The following is a 21,707-nucleotide window of genomic DNA, read 5'->3' as shown; positions in this document are numbered from 1 at the left end:
ACGAGCCAATTGATTCAATCTCTATTAACAATTATTCTTTCAAAGAACTTTTATGAAACAATTTGGATTAAACAAAATTAATTGCATTTAAATCATGTAAATTTTTAAATAATTATATTATGATAAATGATAAACTAAATATAAATACAAAAAAGATTGAAATGTGTGTAACTAAGGCTTTGTTTTTTTTTTTTTTTTTTTTTTAAAATTAAGTTTCGAACATTATTTTCAATTTCACATTTCTTCATTTGTTATCTATTTTTCATCATTGGTTTAGAAAATCGAGCCAAATTTTGAGAACTAAAAAAGTAACTTTCAAAAAATTGTTTTTATTTTTGAAATTTGACTAAGAATTCAACTATATTACTTAGATACAAATCATTGTAAGAAATATGGATGAAATAAATTTAATTTTTTAAAAACAAAAACCAAAACCCAAATAGTTACCAAATATAGCCTAAATTTTTCTAATTTAAAATTAAAACTTAACAAATATCAATTTGAAAATTATTTTAAACAACAAAACTACTAGAAATATCTACAACTGATAACAAAATATTACCGTCTATTTTTTATAGACCACAATAGATAGTGATAAACTACTATCTATGTTATGTCATGATAAACACAAATAATAGTTTATAGACAATGATGTTTACTATTATTTATAATTTTTTTTTTTTTTTGTCGTCTTCCCATATTTGAAAACGGTCCATACTATTTACTTATTGACCAATTTTTCTAAACTCAAATCTACAGAAAAATTATTTTTAAAAACCCAAACTAAAAGTCTTTCGTACGGCAGGAATAAAGTCTTCTAAGTCTTCTTTCATTCATAAAATTCCTCGAACATTAATTGATTTCTTTCTCTTTTTTTTTCTCTCGAAGAAATTGTGAATGATGACCAATTCATAGGTCTCAATTTTAAAAAATAACTATTAATGAAAAATGGTCCAGTTTAGTATAAATAATTACGTTTGTTTTGTAATTAATAGAAACAACTTAATTATAAGTATAGTCTCTAAACTTTCAAATTAACGGGTATTTTTTAGTGTTTAAACTTTAAAGATATTGATGATTAGTTTTCTAAATTTTTAAAATATTTAAGTCCCATTTGGTAACCATTTTATTTCTTATTTTGTTTTTTAAAATTAAACCTATAGACAATAATTCTATCTCCAAATTTCTTACGTTATTATCTACTTTTCATCAATTGTTTAAAAAAGTAAGCCAGGTTTTGAAAACTAAAAATAGTAGCTTTCAAAAAATTGTTTTGGTTTTTTGAATTTTACTAAGAATTTAACAATTATACTTAAGGAATATGCAAATTATTATAAGAAATGTAAATGAAATAACCTTAATTTTCAAAAACAAAAACTAAAAACCATATAGTTACAAAATGAGACCGTAGGTATTAAATTTTCAATTTGATGTCAAATATTGAAAGTTTAAGGATTTATTCAACACATCTTTTAAAAGGACTTGTTCAACAGTTTTTAAAATTTAAGGACGTACTTGATTCAAAATTTAAAGTTTATAACTCATTTGGTAACCATTTTGATTTTGAATTTTAATTTTAAAAGTTAAACCTAGAAACCCATATTTCTTGCATTATTAGATATGTCGTACCAATGTTTTCAAAAACAAATACAAGGTTTGAAAAATTATATATATATATATATTTTGGAATTCTACTTAGAATTCGATTTTTTTACATAAAAATTACTATAAAAAATTGAGAGATAATAAACTTGATTTTAAAAAAACAAAAAGAGAGAAAAAACAAATAGTTACTGAATGGGGTTGACTTTAGAAACCTATTAGATAAGTTTTATTGTTCAATGATCAAATAAACACAAAAGTGAAAGTTTAAGGAATAAACTCGTAATTCAAGGAAACTTGTAACTCAACCTAATTTTTTTAGGTTTCAAATCTATTTAGACCATAAATTACTAAGACTTTGTTTAATAATCATTTAGACTCTGTTTGGTAACCATTTTATTTTTGGTTTTTGGTTTTTGAAAAACAACTATATTTCCTCTATATTTCCTCTTTATTTCCTACATCTGTCTCCATTCTTCTTAAGTAGAAGAGTTTAATTCTTTGCCAAATTCTAAAAATAAAAAACATATTTTTTAAAAACTATTTTTTTAGTTTTCAAAATATGGCATGGTTTTTGAAAATTTTAGAGAAGATTCAAATCTCTGACTTAGGTCGATAGTGCAAGTTTTACTATAGTTGAACCACATTCATTTTAGCTTTTAATTTTGAATTTAAATTTTATAATATGTATATTTTAATATTTTCTACCACAACATCTACCTAACAATATAATGGAGTAGAATCTTAGTCCACAAGGCAAAGCTCTCGGGTGAGAGAAATATTAATGAATCTAATTTTAGATTCTGTGTAATTTTTTTGAAAAATATTCATTCTGGTCCAAAATAATTATTTTCTTAATCTATAGTTCATATTCTCCTCCATTTCCCACTTCCAACTAATGCATGTTTTAAGAGTGATTTTAGAATTATTAAAAATACTCCCGACATATTCAAAATTACTTTAAAACACTTCTTTAATCATTCATAATTAATTTAATATTTAATTTTATACTTTTAAATATAAATATTTATTATTAAAATTGATTTTAAAAGATTAAAAATAGATTTTTGGAACGACTTTAGAATCATCAAAAGTCACCGACGACTAAGAAAATAAAACCACCGCCCAACTAAGTAGCGTTTCCTACGCGATATGCATTTAATGAAAGGGTTTTTCTTTTCTTTTAATTTCTTTTATTTTACTAGGTTTACCTATCCTCACTTTAATACTTTCTAATTTAAAATATATATATATCATCTTAATTTTGACATTCAAATTTTTGATCTCTAGATTGCTAATATAAATTTTATTCCAGTTCAATTATACTCATATTTTACTTTTAATTTTGAATGTAAATTTTACAATATATATACTTTAATATTTTCTATCGCAACATTTACATAAAAATATAATTGAGTTGAATCTTAGTAAACATCATTTAAGAAAAAGATCTTATTGCATATCAAATTTCGACAACATTTGAATGATAGAAATATTTTTATTATTTGTGTTAATTTTACATGGAGACTAGTTTGTATTAGATGATGTAAGATTTTGATAATTTCTTTTTAATACTTTTGGATGCATATTATGTATTTTTATATTGTATAATTAAATTATATTTAAACTTTAAGAAGAGGAGCAAAAAAAGAAATAATTATAAAAATGTTTGTTTTTTTTTTTCGAAAAATAATAAACATAAATAGTTACCAAACATATCTTATTTCTTGTTCTAAAAAACAAAACAAGAAACATGAAACAAGTATGTTATCAAACAGGATCGAATGACTAGACACATTCATGTTTAACAAAATTTACTTGAGAGGCCAAGAATGACTACCACATTTTTCATGGTTAACAGTGATTTCATCATTCTCTCCTAGGCCCTCTCAATCAATATTTTTCACCAATAGTACTTGCTCTTAAATGTTTGGAACTATGAACATTTGTTGGTTTCTTACATTTTTATTTTATATATGAACATCTATCTTATAACTTTAATACTTTTTATTAGAATCATGTTGCCTTGATTCCAATTTTTTTGGATGAATGTCCGTTTGAGTTTAATGGACTCGTATACCATATTAGATAACTAGGGATTCTATCTGAAAATTAATTTATAATGAAATAAGTAACCTATCATCTTTAAATTTTGAATAAGATCAAAGAACTAATATTTAGAAAAATATTCATTTGAGTCCAAAACTTTTATCTTAATTTATAGTTCATGGTCTTCCCTACTTGTAATTAATTGTAAAGAATTTAGAGTATTGACTGCACTAATTTCATACTTTTTTATAAGAAAAATAAAAATTTTTATTGTTACAATTTTTAATTGGATGTAGCAAATATTTTTCATGAATTTAAGTCACATAACACACAAAAAAAATAGAGAAAAATTAATGTTAGAAAATGGTATGAAAAATTAAAAGTAGTTGACTAAGCAGCGTTTACTAGACTTTTCAAAGTCACACACGACTTGAAAAACGAAACCACTTCCTAATTACGCAGCGTTTCCCAAGGGATATGAATTTATTAATGAAAGGTTCTTTTTTTGTTGGCTATCCTCCATTTTCAATAATGATGTTGTGGTGGTTGGATTTAACTATTTTTTAAGATCTGTAATTATTTTATTTTTTATTTTTTATTTTTAAAAATTAAGTATATATTCTACTTGTATCTTACTATAATTTGCATATTTCCATTAAGTATAATGACTGACTTTTTAGCAAAATTTTAAAAGTAAAAATAAAATTTTAAAAACTATTTTTTTAGTTTCCAAAAATTAAAAGTAGATAACAAAATAAGAAATTTGGAGGTAAAAGTAATCTATAGACTTAATTAAAAAGAAAATTCAAAAACCAAATCGTTACTAAATGAAGTCTAATTCTTTTTAATAATATTTTAATATAGCTAGTTTCATTTTAATTATTATACGGAAAAATCCTGGAACTTTGAATTTAATTTTTTAACTTCGAAATTTTATCTATTTGATTTATGAACTTTTTAAAATATTTAATAGGTTTTTGAACTTTTAATTTGGTGTACAATACAGGTAATATCTCCGATATATTTGAGCTTTCAATTTTAACAAAAGAGAGTTGGACGTGCAGTTGATATATTGTAGTTGGACGTTTGAATGAGTTGCAAAAAATGGATGCAAACCATAATTTACTTATAAAGTTTTTTTTTTCTTTTTTGTTATAATTCGTTTCATTTTGATTATTGTATTAAAAAGTTTGTCAAATTAGGAGTTTACTCTATGACTTTGAAGTTTGAATCATTTGGTCCACGAACTTTCAAAAGTGTTTAATAGATCTTTGAACTTTCAGTTTTGTGTACAATAGAACTATTGGCAAATTTGAAGTTTGTAAAAATAAATTGAGATGTAAATTTGAATTGTTAGGTCGAATGAGTCCTTGAATTTTCATTTTTTTTTTATTTAGTAGATCTTTAAATTTTAAAAAAGATATTAAAATTTAGGAACTAAATTTGTAATTAAGTTCGATCCACTATTCTTATCATTAGAATAAAATTTGTCTCCCATCACAATTAACTAAATTTATTTAAATTACTTTTCTAAATGTTTTGTTTTTGTTTTTTTTTTTTTTTTTTAAGTCAACTGAAAGTTCATACGGCAGGAATGAAGTCTTCTAAGTCTTATTTTGTTCATAAATTTTCTCGTACATTAATTGATTTGTTTAGAGAAATTGTGGTGATGACCAATTCAAGGTCCCAATTTTGGATAATAACTGACTGAAAGGGAAATTGTAATGGATAAAATAAGAGGGCCTTTGAAAATCTAGCAATGATTTTTAAATTTGTAAATATAGCACAAAAAAATCTAACCATGATTTCTGTTTTTTTTATTATTTCAGTTTTACTGTATGTAAATATAATATATTTTATATTTAATAGATCAATAAACTGATATACTTTTTATAAAACATATCACAACTGAAATACCTGATTTTAATTATGGCACGTTGAAAACAACTATTTCTATTTTGACGGTCTAATTTAAGTTTTGGGATAATTTGTTTTTCTTTTTTAAGTTATGTATTCAACTTTTGTTTTTATTAAATTTTGATGGGATATCTTAATTGCATTAATTATGTCAACTAATATGTCAAATGTAAAATATATCAGTTAATTTATTATACTGTAAAAATTTTGATATGAAATGGTATAACAATTATATAACGTATATATTTCATATTTTATCACTTGAAAGCAAATATGAAGTAATATTATTCAAGATGATAAGCTTAAAGCCTAACATTTGGTATTCTAGTTTTATATTAGTACTATTTCAAAATGCATTTCAAGTCTCACTAATGTATCAATAGTATATCATCATTTGTTTAAAATGCAATACTATGTATTATTTTGGAATATCAATAATTTATTGGCACTCATTCAAAATTAATTTAAATTTAAAAGTGGTGTATCAATAGTATATTAGTAGTCATTAAACATTTATTTTAAGTATATTATTAGTGTATTGGTAATATATCAACACTCATTATAAATCAACGGTAGATCAATCACATCTCACTAGCTCTATATTAAATTTTAAGTATAACTTTGGTGTATTAGCAATATATCTATGCCAATATATTTAAAATTTATGTCAATTATAATAATGGAATATCATTAGCACATTAGTACCTAAAGATACATTCATTCTTGTATATCTATAATACTTGTTCAAAATTTAATTTCAACTGTAATATTATGTATCAATAATTTATCACCATAAAAACAAACTCAAAATATATTTTAGTTAAAAAGAAGAAAGAGAGCTTCACATGTACTTGACAAACTATAATTTGAATGTTTGGGTAGGTTCCAAAAAAAAGATGGGTACATACTCGGATGCAATCAATGTTTTTTCTAATTGTTTCATTTTGATTATTGTATTTAAAAGTTTGTTAAGTCTTTTAATTTTGTGTGTATTAAATCTCTAACAAAGTTAAAATTTTAAAAAATAAATTGATCGATTAGATGTAAATTTGAATTTATGTTCGATACAACTTTAAGTTTAACTTTTTTTTTTTTTTGTCTATTACTAGATCTTTAAATTTTAAAATGTATCAAAGTTTAGAGACTAAATTTGTAATGAAAAATAGATTTTTTTTTATTTTATTACATCAAATTGATGGTAAATCTTGAAAGAAGGATGATATAAACTGGAATGATAGGTGCAACCCGAATCTCATCAACCTCGGGTGTTACGAAATATACTGATTTTCTAAAGATGACTTTTAAAAAGAAAGTTTGAACAAGAATCAAATCAAATAATAACTTAAAGTTTTGTGAGTTATCTTTATCGACGTTCAGATCTAACCCACTACTGCAATTGCCTGAGTTAATCCTATTTCATTGCAATTTATCCTAATTTAATTTGGTAAATTAATTGTATAATATATATATTTTATATTTTGTATGTGGGTTGATTGATAACCTATATTTGGAGAGAAAGAAAAGCATTTCAAATATATCAGTATTGATTTAAAATGCATTTCAAATATATCATTAGTGTATCAATAGTATATAATCATTCATTCAAAATGCAATACTAAGTATTATATTGGAGTATTTGTAATTTATTGACACTCACTCAAATTCATTTAAATTTAACAATGGTGTATCAATAGTCATTAAATTTATTTTTAGTATATCATTGGTGTATCAATAGTACTTCAATATTCATTATAAATCAATAGTAGATGAATTACATTAATTCTAAATAAAATTTTAAGTATAACATTAGTGTATTAGTAGTATATCAATGTCAATTCAAAATTCGTTTCAATGTATAACATTGGTATATCATTAGTATAACTATACTTCTTAAAAATACATTTGTTCTTGTATATCAATAATATTTGTTCAAAATTCAATTTCAAGTGTAACATTGATGTATCAATACTTTATCAACTTACATTTAGAATAATTACCAATGGGACGAATTGAACCATTAGAAGTCTATGATGCTTTACTAGAAAATTAATACTCTAAAACAAGAATAAGGACTTTAATCATATAAGTTTACAAAAAACAACAAGTGCATGAGCACTTATTGACGGATAAAATTGGTATAATAAATGGTAAATTTTGTATTTCAATAGTATCACTATATCGGTTGACTGCTATACTGAACATAAAGCTTAAGAATTAATTGATACATCAAACATAAAGTATATCAGACATACTACTTATATATATATATCAAAAAGGGTAAAATTGGAATAATACAAATAGTAATAAAATTTTATATTGTTTTACTATATTTGTAAATTTCAAAAAATCATTGCTAAATCTACAATTTTATAATATTTCTTTTTTTTGCTATTCTTGCAACTACCACAATTAAAAAGAAATGAAAATAGTCCTCTTTAGTCCCTTAATTTTCATAACTCCGTTATTAATTTGTTAAAATTATCAAAAGTGTTAAACAATTGTACTAAAAAAAATGTTAAAAATAAAAATAAAGGCAAGGACTAAAATGTTTGATTTTTTTTCCTTTAAAAAAAGAAAAAAATCAAAGGGCTAAAACAAATATTTAAAAGTTTAGGGACGTTTTACTTTCGAGAAAAAGTTTAGGGACTTTTTAAAATTTTTTTTCTCTTTATAAATTTAGTTTAGGGGCTTAAATGTAAAATTTTCTTTATTATTATAAATTATAAGTTTAGTCTTAGAAGGAAATGGCGTGGCTCACAATTTGAAGGTTATGTGAAGCAACAAAACAATGGCTGCTTCAAGATTTGTTTGTTCAATTACTCTGAGTTTGTTGCTGTTGGCACTGATTCACTATCCTCTCGCATTTGCTCAGCCCAGATTTATGCACTATACATGCGTCGACGGAGGCAATAACAACCGTACAACTGACGGCGCCGCCTACAAAGCCAATCTGAACCACCTCCTCTCCACCCTCACCACCGACCATCAGATTGACTATGGCTTCTACAACTTCTCTTACGGCGCCGGCGAAAACAGAGCAAACGTCATCGGTCTCTGCAGAGGGGATATTTCGGCCGAGACTTGCCGGAAATGCCTCAGCGACTCCACAGATCTTCTCCCTGTGCGGTGTCCGACCCAAAGGGAAGCGATTGGTTGGTACCAAAACTGCATGCTCCGTTACTCCGACCGCTCCATCCTCGGCTCCATGGAACTTTCACCGTCCATTCCTTTGCCGTATCCGTTCAATGGGTCGGATCCGGAAGGGTTCACTCAGGCCGCTAGGAAGATGATTTTGAGTCTCATAGGCCAGGCCTCCGCCGGCGATTCCCGTGTGAAATTTTCGACTGGGAACATAACTCTTCCAAATTTGCCCACAATTTATGCTTTTGCTCAGTGCACCCCGGATTTGTCCCGGCGGCAGTGCAACGAGTGCTTGACTGAGGCTCTGGCAATAATCCAAGACTGCTGTGTTGGAAACCTTGGGGGCAGAGTTCTTACGCCCAGTTGTCTTTTTCGATATGGGACTTACCCTCTCGTTCAATCGCCGCCGCTGCCGCCGCCCTCGCCTTCCCCTGTTCCTCCTCTGCTTAACAGCACTACCCATGGTAATTCTACTACTTCCATTTCCCATTAATTTGCATTGCTCCCTTCTTCCTTCTTTACCCTTTAATTACTATACTCTGTTTTTCAGGAAATAAAAGTAACCACTCTGGAACGCTCATAGCTGTGATTGTGCCAATTGCACTCGTTGTAGTTTTACTACTGACGATCACCATCTACATGGGTCTGAGAAAAAACCGTCCAAAGATCGATGAAGAAGAATGTAAGCTGATTAAATTAGATTTCTTTTTCAATTAAAACAACCGCTGCAGGGTAAAACAGATTGTTTAAGAACTCATTCCAAATGGGTCTTAAGTTTCCATCAATTTACCTTATGTTTTGAAGCAACGGGTCGAACCGAGGAAGAAATGACGACGATGGGGTTTGTGCAGTTCGATTTCGACACCATTAGAATGGCAACAGATGGATTTTCAGATGAAAATAAAGTTGGGGAAGGTGGGTTTGGAGCTGTTTACAAGGTAATTAATGATAAGGTTTTAGTTTTATGGCTAGCCTAACATTAGCAGGTGATGAATTCTTTTTTTCTCATTTGAGTTTTGTGTGATTTCCATTAACAGGGGAAGCTTCCAAACGGACGAATCGTAGCGGTGAAACGGCTGTCTCAAGCTTCAAATCAGGGAGATGTTGAGTTTAAGAACGAACTCCTTTTGGTATCTAAGCTTCACCATCGGAATTTAGTTAAGCTTTTGGGTTTCTCCTTCAAAGAAAATGAAAAGTTTCTCATTTATGAGTTTTTGCACAATGGAAGTCTTCAAAATTTCATTTTCGGTAATATCATTCTTCTTTCCTTTGATGTGTCTGTGTTGTTTTTTCTTTCTTTTCCTTTCCAAAAACTAACCTTTTGATATGTAGATCCTCCCAAGCGTCAAAGTTTAGAGTGGGCAACACGCTATAAAATCATAGGAGGCATTGCTCGAGGACTTGTTTATCTTCACGAAGACTCTCGAATCAAAATTATTCATCGAAACCTAAAAGCTAGTAACATTTTATTAGATAACGAGATGAATGCTAAAATTTCAGATTTTGGTATTGCAAGATTATTCGCATCTGAACAAACACGAGATGATACATGCACAATAATTGGCCCTTCGTAAGTACTAGGACTATAATATAATTAAACAAAATTTTGCTAATTGGGATATATATTAAGTCTTTTACCCAACTAACTCTTGACATTATTTGCTAAATTTAAGTGGATATATGGCTCCCGAATACGTAAGACATGGGCATCTCTCATCAAAGTCAGACGTCTTTAGCTTCGGTGTTTTACTTTTAGAGATTGTGACTGGACAAAAAAATAACCTAATTCGTAGCAACATAGAGAATATAGAAGACTCTCTTATAAGCTATGTAAGTATAACATTTTTTTTCTTTGAAGAAAAATATCATTCACCTCTAAATTAAAAGTTGTAATAATGTGAATTGAATTACAATATGTAGGCATGGAGAAATTGGAGGGAGGGAACACCATTGAATATTGTAGATCCGTCTATTGAAATTCAAAGTGAGATACGAAATGAAGTGGTAAGATGCATTCATGTCGGGTTACTTTGCATTCAAGAAAAGGTTGATGAAAGGCCAAAAATGACTACGGTACTTCTCATGCTGAACGATGACTTAACCGATTTTCCAACACCCTCTCAGCCTTCTTTCTTTATGAATGCTAGAACCCAACACAATTGCTCTTAGCCTATGAAAGATTATGCACAGATACAGTGGTAGACATTAAATAAGCTTGAAGCTAAAGTCTTTTTTTCTCGAGCTTTTCTTGTCTCTCTCTCTTTAATTTTTCTAGTAATTTACTATATTTTATAAATATAATATCATCACTATGGTTTACGAGATGTGTCAGCATAAGCATATATCTAACTAAAAATTGGTATTTGTTCATTTTCTTAAGATTAAAAATTCAAAATCTTTATATACATTTGTTGTGCAGAAAATAAATAAATAAGATGATGTAAAAATATAATAGAAAAATTACACAAACCATCCTAAACTATGAGGTTGGTTCCAATTACACCACTAAACTTTTAATTGGATCAATTATCTCCCCAAAGTTTGATAGGTGTTGCAATTAACCTGTTTAATTGGAGTGTTTTAAGGAAGGACAAAATTGTCATATGACAAAAAAAAATGTATTTTCCCTTTTTTTTTTCCTTTTCCTTTCTTTATATGGGGTTTATTGATAGTAATGGAAAAAGCAATGAATTACTGAAAAAAAAAATGGAACGCCAAATTGGCAGCTAGCATTCATACATACCTAGAAAATAATAGGTATTTAATGTGTTTTCTTCAATTTATAGGTTGTTTTGGATTTATATTAGCTCTAAAACTTATTCTTTTTTTTCCCCCGTCAACTTCGATTTTACTAAGTGAATATTGAGAAAATGATGATGTTTAACAATCAGAAAAGTTCTCTGCTGTGCAAAATATTTTTCTATTGAAACTTCTTCAAGCTTTTTGTTCCTCTTCAATGGCGGACTCCATTCTTTTTCATGTCGCTTCCACTTGGTGGATTCTCGTCGTTGGATCTCGCCTCTGTTCTTCCAATCACTGGCTCTGCTCTACTTATCTTCATTCTTGACCACCATAGAAGAAGAATCAAACCCACTATTCTTTCGATTCAATCCCAAACCCAAATTCTCTAGAAAAATGAAGAAAGATGAATGAATAGTACAGATGGCAATTTTGCTCTTTCCCTACCCAATGTGTGAGTTACCCAAATTTTAATCCAAGGATGGATTGCAACACTTATCAAACTTTTAGGAGGAAATCGATCAAATTCAAAGTTTAAATGTGTAATTTAACCCATCTAAACTTATTCAATTCCCCAAATATAATTCTCTTAATTAAAAATTGAACGCCTTATATTTTAGTAACCGACGGTATGCGTAAGCGCACGTAATCGAAGTAATAAATCCTAAAAACGGTATCGTCCTCAGGGAGCAGCATGAGCAAAATTTTCCTAACTTAGCTATCATAATTCTTTGTCAATTTTATCCATGCAACCAAAAGATGATTTTTATCTATAACTACGAATAACAAAAATCCAGTCACACATAAGAACAGTTCAGAGCAAAACAATGCCAGTGTTATTTCATTTAAAGAATACAATGAATATGACATGCAATTGATCGAAATTGATAGACTGAGGCTAGAAGTTCTAAAATCAGAGAATCCTCTCTCGAGCTCAAACTATCCTAATAACTACCCATTGACCTGAATCTCTTCTATCGCTTGAATAGTTAGAGCATTAAGACCCTTCAATCACACCCCTTATTATTCTAAATTCACTCTCATGCAATTTTGAATAATAATCTAAATTATTGGGTCCAGCGAATTAAATTCTCTTTCAAGACATCTAATCAATTAGTGGCCAGTGAATAAAAAACATTAAGCACAAATAATTTAGAAATCTATGCAAAACCAATCAATTGTAAATTCAATATTCAAAGTAACATCCCAAAAATCCACAAATACCTAGAAACATAGTTTAGTCACGCATGATTCCGATAACAATATTTAACAAAAAAAAATTATTATGGCGAAAAGTAAATTGGCGAAGAAAAACGATCTCCTCTCAATAGGTTCGAATACCATCACGATCTTCTTGACTCTCCGCCACAAATATCGGATTGTTCTTCAATAAAACTACATGATCATGATCAATCTTCCTGTCACGATCAATCTAGAATCGCTCTCAGATCAACTCTCAGTCAAAATTTCGAGTCTTCAACCAAAAAAGATAAGAATTGCTCTGTTTCAAGCTCTTATACATACTAGAATTTAGGTAAAATCTATCAAAGTCGACTCTTTTTTTTTTCCTCTCATTCTCTTCCTCAAACCTGAAGGCACAACGCTATTATTTATAATATGCTCACAATGTAGCAATGCTGCAAACTAGCATTGAAACGCTGGCGTCATGCCAACTGCACGTCAAAGTCATAGCGTTGCAGCTTTGCAATGCTGTCATGTTTCCAATTGGTCTCGGGTCTACAACATCAGGGTGCAGCATTGTAACGTTCTTCCAACACTAGCTCCCCAAAATTGTCTTCCAAGTTTGTCTCTTTTCTTGATCTTGGATCCTTGGTTTCTTACTAATTCCATAGCCAATCCGTAATTGCTAAAAATTGGAGTTTGCCCCGAGTTTTTTTTTTTTTTTTTCATTTTTGCACAAATTGCTCCTGATGCTTAATTTTTTGAAATTACTTAATAAATCATGTCAAACTAAACAAAACTAGCAATATTAGTTCCAAATTTGAAGGTAATAAAAATACTTTTTAGATACTTTTCAGTAACCATTAGTAATGAACACATGTAATGCACGTGAAAATGTCAAAAAATTATGATATAATATGTACAAATATTTTACTTTATAAAATTTCGATGTAATAAGAAAAACATAAACAGGCTCATAAATTAACTTTTTTTTTAAAAAAGATAAATTAACTTATTTATACTATGATGCTTCCTAAATCTCAAATTTAAGTCCATTCAATTAATTTTGTTCGTTCCTTTTAAGTTTTTTTTCCTATTACTTTTTTATATTATTCTCCCTTATTCTCGATTTTCTGTAATTAGGTGGTTCATTCATAATCGAACTTCCTTTTGTCAATTTGAACATTTCAAATTAACCCAAACACTGATTTTCGACTTTATCCAAGCTACCCACGGGACCTAATGGACCTGTGGCTCGAAGCTCCAACGGTCCGTGAATAACTAACTAAACTCTTTAGCCACGAGATCCACCATTCATTAATTGTCAGGCATTCCACTAAAGATCAACAATTGAACTCTTTTTACCACAGATATATTTCTGTGTCCATCGGATATGACCAATCAAGAGTATGATGAACTTTCACAAATGCTCGTAAGTATAGCTAGGCCAAATTATCATTTTGCCCCTGTAGTTACATCTCACTTCTTAAGCACTACCGATTTCTCTAATGAACAATACAACATAGTCCAACTATGTGTGAACACCTCTCAGGCCAATAGAAGGTGTGTGGCGCCACATCGTTCAAACCTGGAATTAGCCCTTAAGAGAGCTATCTATTTACTTACCCTTGCCTTGGGGAAAGAGTGAATTCCATCTTGTGTAGCTGAGTTCCCAACTCCCAAATCAGACGAATCCCCAAAATGGTAGGTTTGAATCGGCGACCTGGCCACTCACACACATACAAATCAAAGCACCGCCTTCAATGGCAGGAGTTCCCAACTCACTTAGGATTGAGGTCATGTTACCTATGGTCATTTTAGTGAAGTGAAGTCTCTGTCATGAATGGTGTTATATAACGAGATGTTAACACTTCATGGTAAGGTCTTATACAAACTCTTTGTATAGGACGCCCCCGCTCGCATGTCCCCAATACGAATTATTAAAATCAGACTATCTGTGACAAGTCACAACACTTGTGACCATTCCACAAAGTGGGTTGCATCCATAGCGTTACTAGGATAAGGTTTCCCTCTTTTATCCATATACTACAGACCATTTTGGTTATCACTCAAGACATGATTCATTTGTATGTCGCCACATACATGCTTGAGTTACATATAGATAACCAGAGATTTTAAATTTATTGGTTTGTGGTAAAGCAAATGAAACGTGCAATTGAGCAAAATATAAGATGTGAAGTAAATATCATATATTATACAACATAAGCGTTCGTACAAACTGTTTACATACTACAGGACACGAGACTTTAGGGCATCAACCCCAACAGAAGCTCCAACGGTACGTGAATAATTGACTAAACTCTTTAATCACGATATTTACCATTTGTTAACTGTTGGTCACTCCACTAAAGACCGATAGTTGAACTCTTCGCACTACAGATATATTTCTGTGTCAATATAACCAATCAACAGTGCGATGAACCTTCACAAATCGCTCGTAAGTACAGCTAGGCCAATTTACCCTTTTGCTCCTGTAGTTACATCTAACTTCTTAAGTACTACTGATTTCTCTAATGATAAATAAGTCATAGTCCCACTAAGACTGAGTCCTCTCTTCCCAAGAGAGGGCGTGATCAATATGTTCAAGACCCGGAATCAGCCTTTAGGGGAGCAATTTATCTATTTACCCCTGCTTTGAGAAAGGAGTGAATTTCGTCTTGTATAGCTGAGTTCCCAACTCCCCAATCAAACGAATCCCCAAAATGGTAGGCTTATTAAGTTGTCAATCTAGTCACTCTCACCCATACAAATCAAAGGACCGCCCTCATAGACAAGAGTTCCCAACTCACTCAGGATTAAGGTCATGTCACCTATGGTCATCCTAGTGAAATATAAGTCTCAATTATCAACGATGTTATATAAAGAGACGAATCATTTCGTGATTTGGTCTTATACAAACTCTTTGTATAGGATACCACCGCTCACATGTCTTCACATGAATGATCAAGACCAGACCATTTGTAGCACTTTACAACACTTGTAACATCTACAAGCAAGCCGTATCCGTAGTATCACCAGGATAAGGTATCACTCCTTTATTCATATACTACAAACCATTTAGGTTATCACTTAAAGCATGATCCACTTGTATGTCTCCACATACATGCTTAAGTTACGTATAATAACCTCAGATCTTAGTTTATTGGATTGAGTAAATGCTTATAAAATAACACTTATTTTATTAAATAATAATATGCTCACAGAGTTTACAAACTACGAGACTACCAGGAGATTTAGGATACCATTCCCAACAGATATATGAGATGATAGATAGAAGTTCACTGTATTACAAAATGGGGTGGGGGGACGAACATACGAGTATGGGAAGGGAAGAGAGTCGAGACAAAGACGAATCCAAGCCAACGAGGGTTCAAATGTACGAACGAGTTGATAATCTGTTGACATGGGTTACTTGTCTAGTCATTCTTGCTCCCATGGAGATTTCTTGCTTTCTCGATGGGAACGGGTAATACTTGGTTTTGGAATGTTTGAAAATAATTTTGAAAATACTTTAAATCACTTTCATCATGACATGTTTTAGAATATATTTTAGGGCTATTTTCAAACAAAGGAAAATGAGTTAACTAATTTACAAATATAGTAAAATTTCACTATCTATTAGTGATAGACCTTGATAGACAAGTCTATCGCAGTCTATCACAAGTAGAAATTGACATTTCGTTATACTTTAATATACTTTCAACAGTTTTACCATTTAAAATAATTATCTTATATTTTAACACGATAAATGCGATCCTTAACAACTTTAAAAACGCTTTCAAATATGTTAGTATTCTCACATACGCCTATTTTGTGAGAAGAATTGGTCAGCATTGTGTGAACTTTGCAAGTAATGTTTTGAACTTCCAATCGGTCCTTAAAGGGCCCACCGCCCACAAGCAATACTAATACTCTCTTTGAGTAGACTTTTCAAAGTCACAAACTCAGAAAATGAAAACACTATCCAAGCAACGTTTCCTACGTAACATATATATTTAATGAAGTATGGTTGCAAATATAACAATCAAATTTAAATTATTTTATAGATATAGAAAAATAATTTATAAATATAAAAAAATTTAAATCAAAGAGTCTATTAGTGATAGACCATATCACTAATAGAAATCTATCAACACAGAATCTATAACTAATAGTTTGTTTGCTATATTTGTAATTTTTTAAAAATTTTGCTACACATTTAATTATCAACCTTAAAAATACTCTCCATAAAGATTTCTTTTTAATTTCTTTTGATTTTCCTAGTTTGTTGTTCTCCCTTTTTAATGAAGATGTCGGAGTTGTTGGTTGTTGTACCTAATTTTGTTTTATCCTTTTCTTTATATATAAGATGTTTCATTTTAATTATTGTAATTAAAAAATAGGAGTTTAGTCTCCAAACTTTAAGATTTGTATCACTTGGTCTATGAACTTTTAAATGTGTTTAATAGATATTGGAAATTTTACTATGATAACTAAAAAAAATTTGATGTTTTTAAAAATAATTGATATGTAAATTTCATGATCAATAGAAGTTTAAACTTCCATGTTTCAAATTTAGGACTAAATTGATAATATAACCCAAAAAATATGCAGTTTGGCTTAAAATTTTCAAATTTAGTACATTAGATTTTGAAGTTATATAATTTATTTAAAAAATATGTTTTGAATCCTTCCAAATGAATTTTGATTAGGTAGAAATATCCTTTAAAAATGTAAAATAAACAATAAATTAATTTTCAACGAATAAAAAGCATGTTTGAAAATATTCTCAAATTTTAAAACCGTGAAAATAATAATAATGATGCCATTGTCGTATTCTCATGTTTCACTGTAGGAAGAATTGGTCAGCAGAGGGTGAAAGTCACGGTTTAACCTTTTTTTTTTTTTTTTTTTTTTTGGAAACTAACCCTTTTCAAGTTGAAGCAGCGTTTCCTACGAGATATGCATTTAATGAAGGCAAGAAAAAGTAGGAACTGACTATTCTTGACTTAAAAATTTCCTTACTTTACAAAAACTAACCTCTTTTCTATAATTACTTTTTCTAATCTCTTTAAGACTCCACGTACTAAAAATATCCTTTTATTTCTGCGCCTTTAATTCTATCTTTACCTAATACAACTTTTCAGACCCAACTTTAGTTTTAAAACTTAAACTTTAGTTTTTCATTTTGTTTTTCTCTATGTTCTTGGCAAATTTTAACTTGGGATTTTCCATTAGGATTGAAAATTTTCCTATAAAGAAATTTCTCATGTGAAGATTTTTCCGTAAGAATTGGAGAATTGAAAATAAAAAAAAAATTCGTCAATTCCAATTTTTACAGGAAATTCATGCAAATTTTCTTTTTCAACTCAAGACTAAGAATGGTAAATAAATAAATAAAAAAACTATCCCCTTACAAAAATTTTCGTAGTTGTAAGTTCAAAAAATAATAATTAACTTAAACTTACAAGGAGAAAGATTGGAATTCGTCCAACACCCAATATAAATATATCATAATAATAATTACGAAGTTCGGTGGGTCCCAACATTCTTCACTAGTCCCTAGCATGAACAAGACATATGTACAGATATAGACAAAATAGACACCTAGAGCGTCAATGTAGTCTTTAAGTTTTGAGTCCTTAAGTGGCAAAGCAACATGGCAGCTAACCTCTGGAGAGATAACCACTATCTGGAGAAAAGAAAAATATTTGAAAGAATGAGGTACTAGCCCAGTGAGTGATTAATAAAACTTAATCATCATGCTTTAAACTGAAAACAACCAAGCAAACTCATACTTAAAACTTTTAAACATAAAATCTATTAAAACATCATAACTCCTCTTAAACCTTATTGAGAGAGAACCCTTTCGCTCAATCCCTCAACTTTTATCCTTAGTTGGTGTGGAGTAATCTCAACACAACAAACGTCAACTCTACCTATGTGCACATGATAATAATTAAGTACCATCATACCTTATTACTAGATAAACACTTTGAAACACAACAGATAATCAGTATAACAACTTGAGCTTATTATTATCAAAATATTTGGTTTGATTGGAGCTCATAAAGCTAATTGTGTTGGGTTGTCAGATTATTATATTTTTTCTTATTTATTTAAAATACATAAATTTATATATTATAATACATGACTAATAAGTAAAATCCCATAAAACATAACTAATAAGTAAAATCCCATAAAACATAACTGTTAAATATAAAATCCATGATATCTATTACAAACTTTAAATAAAGACAAACATGGTATTGATTCTAAAAAAAGAAAACATTAACATTTAAGTTTGCATCAGAATTCAAATATTTACATAAGAAAATTTTAAAAGTAATTCTTATAAATAGAAAAAAAAAGTATTTACAATCTATAGCGAGAAAAAATTGTCAAAGGAAGTGAAGTTTTCCTCTTTTTTTTTTTTCCCCAAAATTCCTAAAGTATCCTTGCAATTTGAAATCCGCGCATCCTCACCTACAGCTTCTTCCTCGGCGTTCTTCGTCATCAACGTCTTCTTCCTTTGCCTTCTTTCTCATTGACGACGTCTTCTTCCTCGACATTCTTCTTCATCGAAGATGTTCTTCCTCGACCACGGTACGACTTCTTCCTCAATTTTTTCTTCGATTTTTTGTGTGTGTAGGTCTAGGGTTCTTCCTTGATTCTCTTCTTTGATTTTATACACTCATCCGTCTATGGCTTCTTTCTCGTCCATGACGTCGTGGTTCCTCAACTACACTATTTGTCTCATGAATTTCATCTCATAAAGTTCGTCACGTGAAGTAACTTCACGAGACAAAAGACAGAAATGATGTTATGTTCAGTTTGTTGAGTTCATTTCTTGTGAAGATCATCTTGTGAAATAATTTCATGAGACGAACTTTACGAGACAAAAAAACAAAGATGACGTGAAGTTGAGTCTGTTAAGTTCATTTCTCATGAAGTTTGTCTCTTGAAGTTCATCTCGTGAAGTAACTTCATGAGACAAAAGACAGAAATGACGTAAAGTTGAGTTCGTTAATGAGATTCATCTAATCGCTTTTTTATCGTCTTGTATTTCACGAGACAAAAGCATAAATGACGTGAAGTTGAGTTCATTAATGAGATTCATCTAATTGTTTTTTTTTATCATTTGTATTACCTCTAATGAAATGCATATTATTATCCTTAAATGCTTGTTTTGGTCTTGCATTATTGTTTGATGTTCATGTTCCTGTTCCACGTGTTTAAACATACAACTATCAGTCTATATTCTATCATTGACTATCGTTGACTATTATCATTCAATGAACATTAGTAGACTTCTATCGTTGTCTCTCTGAAGTCTATCAATGTCTATCATCAATAGATAGTGATAGAAGTCTATCAGCGATATACACTATCTATTGCAAACCATGAAATATGATAGATAGTGATAGTGTTTATAACTTCTATCAAGTACTTATATACTAAAGCATGACATGAAGTGTAAGTAGTCTATGAATGATAAAAACACCAACTGTAAAAGAAATATCAAAACACCAGTTGTAAGTAGCTCTCAACTAAACATATCTAAGAAAACATATATATACATTGGTAGTGATATGAATGATAGACAACATAGAATACTTAATTTCACATATAGACACTGATAGTAGTTTATTAGTGTCTATTTATAATAGACGTTGATAGACTTCTATCACTATCTATGTAATTCATTTCTTTATATCATAACATGACTAAACCAGGAAGTGGATCCTATAAGGAAACTAAAGTGAAAAGAAAACAAATATCAAAATATATACAATCCAATAAGTAGCCCCTAGCCAAACAATCAAATATCAAAACATATACAATCAGGCCAAACATATATGAAAAAATGTTCCATCACTTTATATCACTGATAGACAGAGTGATACATGATAGCACTAGAAATGTGCTATCTGTTGGGGTAGATGCCCTAAAGTCTCGTGTCCTGTAGTTTGTAAACAGTTTGTACGAACGCTTGTGTTGTTAATATATGATATTTACTTCACATCTTGTATTTTTGCTCGGTTACTTATTTTATTTTCTTTACCACAAACCAATAAACATAAAATCTCTAGTTATCTGTATGTGACTCAAGCATATATGTGGTGACATACAAGTGGATCATGTCTTGAGTGATAAGCAAAATGGTCTGTAGTATATGGATATAGGAGGAAAACCTTATCCTGGTAACGCTACGGACGCGACTCACTTTGTAGAATGGTCACAAGTGTTGTGACTTGTAATAAATGGTCTGATCTTGATCATTCATGTTGGGGACATGCGAGCAGGGGCGTCCTATACAAAAAGTTTGTATAAGAACCTGACCACGAAGTGTTAACGTCTTGTTATATAACACCATTCATGACAGAGACTTCACTTCACTAGGATGACCATAGGTAACATGACCTCAATCCTGAGTAAGTTACGAACTCCTGCCATTTGGGGATTCGCCGATTCAAGATGGAATTCACTCATTCCCCGAGGTAGGGGTAAGTAGATAGATAACTCCTTTAAGGGCTGATTCCGGGGCTTGAACGATGTGGTGCCACACACCTTCTCTTGGCCCGAGAGGTGTTCACACATAGTTGGACTATGTTGTATTGTTCATTAGAGGAATCAATAGTACTTAAGGAGTGAGATGTAACTATAGGGGCAAAATGGTAATTTGGCCAAACTGTACTTACGAGCAACTGTGAAGGGTCATCGTACTCATGATTGGTTATATTCGATGGACACAGAAATATATCTGTGGTAAGAAGAGTTCAAGTGTTGGTCTTTAGTGGAATGCCTTACAGTTAACAGATGGTAGATCTCGTGGCTTAAGAGTTTAGTCAGCTATACACGGACCGTTGGAGCTTCGAGCTACAGGTCCATTAGGTCCCCTAGGTAGCTTGGATAAAGTTGAGAACTAGTGTTTGGGTTAATTTAAAATGTTCAACTTGACAAGAGGAAGTTCGATTATATATGATATAGATATAAATATGATTTATATCAAGTAGAGGACAAAAAACTATAGTAGATATGTGATATCAAACTATAGGTTAAAAATATAATATGAT

General features: G+C 30.0%; 1 protein-coding gene across 1 annotated transcript; it reads left to right on the top strand.

The window, feature by feature from the left end:
* Positions 1–8,091: 8,091 nt before the first annotated feature.
* LOC120082615 (cysteine-rich receptor-like protein kinase 29) lies at positions 8,092–11,033 on the top strand. Its single transcript, XM_039037866.2, has 7 exons — positions 8,092–9,173; positions 9,260–9,391; positions 9,514–9,647; positions 9,747–9,957; positions 10,042–10,279; positions 10,383–10,539; positions 10,630–11,033. Exons 1-7 carry the CDS (start codon positions 8,357–8,359, stop codon positions 10,876–10,878), a joined length of 1,938 nt encoding a protein of 645 aa, XP_038893794.2. The 5' UTR covers positions 8,092–8,356; the 3' UTR covers positions 10,879–11,033.
* Positions 11,034–21,707: the final 10,674 nt, after the last annotated feature.

The sequence above is a fragment of the Benincasa hispida genome, chromosome 8 (assembly GCF_027475165.1).
Source record: "Benincasa hispida cultivar pf3 chromosome 8, pf3_genome.v1.1, whole genome shotgun sequence".
Lineage (NCBI taxonomy): Eukaryota > Viridiplantae > Streptophyta > Magnoliopsida > Cucurbitales > Cucurbitaceae > Benincasa > Benincasa hispida.
The sequence above is the reverse complement of the archived record's forward strand: the minus strand, read 5'-3'. Positions and strand labels throughout refer to the sequence as shown.

Excerpts from the sequence above, each read along its gene's own strand:
- LOC120082615 (XM_039037866.2), top strand. The coding sequence starts at position 8,357 with ATGGCTGCTTCAAGATTTGTTTGTTCAATTACTCTGAGTTTGTTGCTG. Across the intron at positions 9,392-9,513 it reads AAAGATCGATGAAGAAGAAT|CAACGGGTCGAACCGAGGAA; the intron begins GTAAGCTGATTA and ends TATGTTTTGAAG. Across the intron at positions 10,280-10,382 it reads TGCACAATAATTGGCCCTTC|TGGATATATGGCTCCCGAAT; the intron begins GTAAGTACTAGG and ends GCTAAATTTAAG.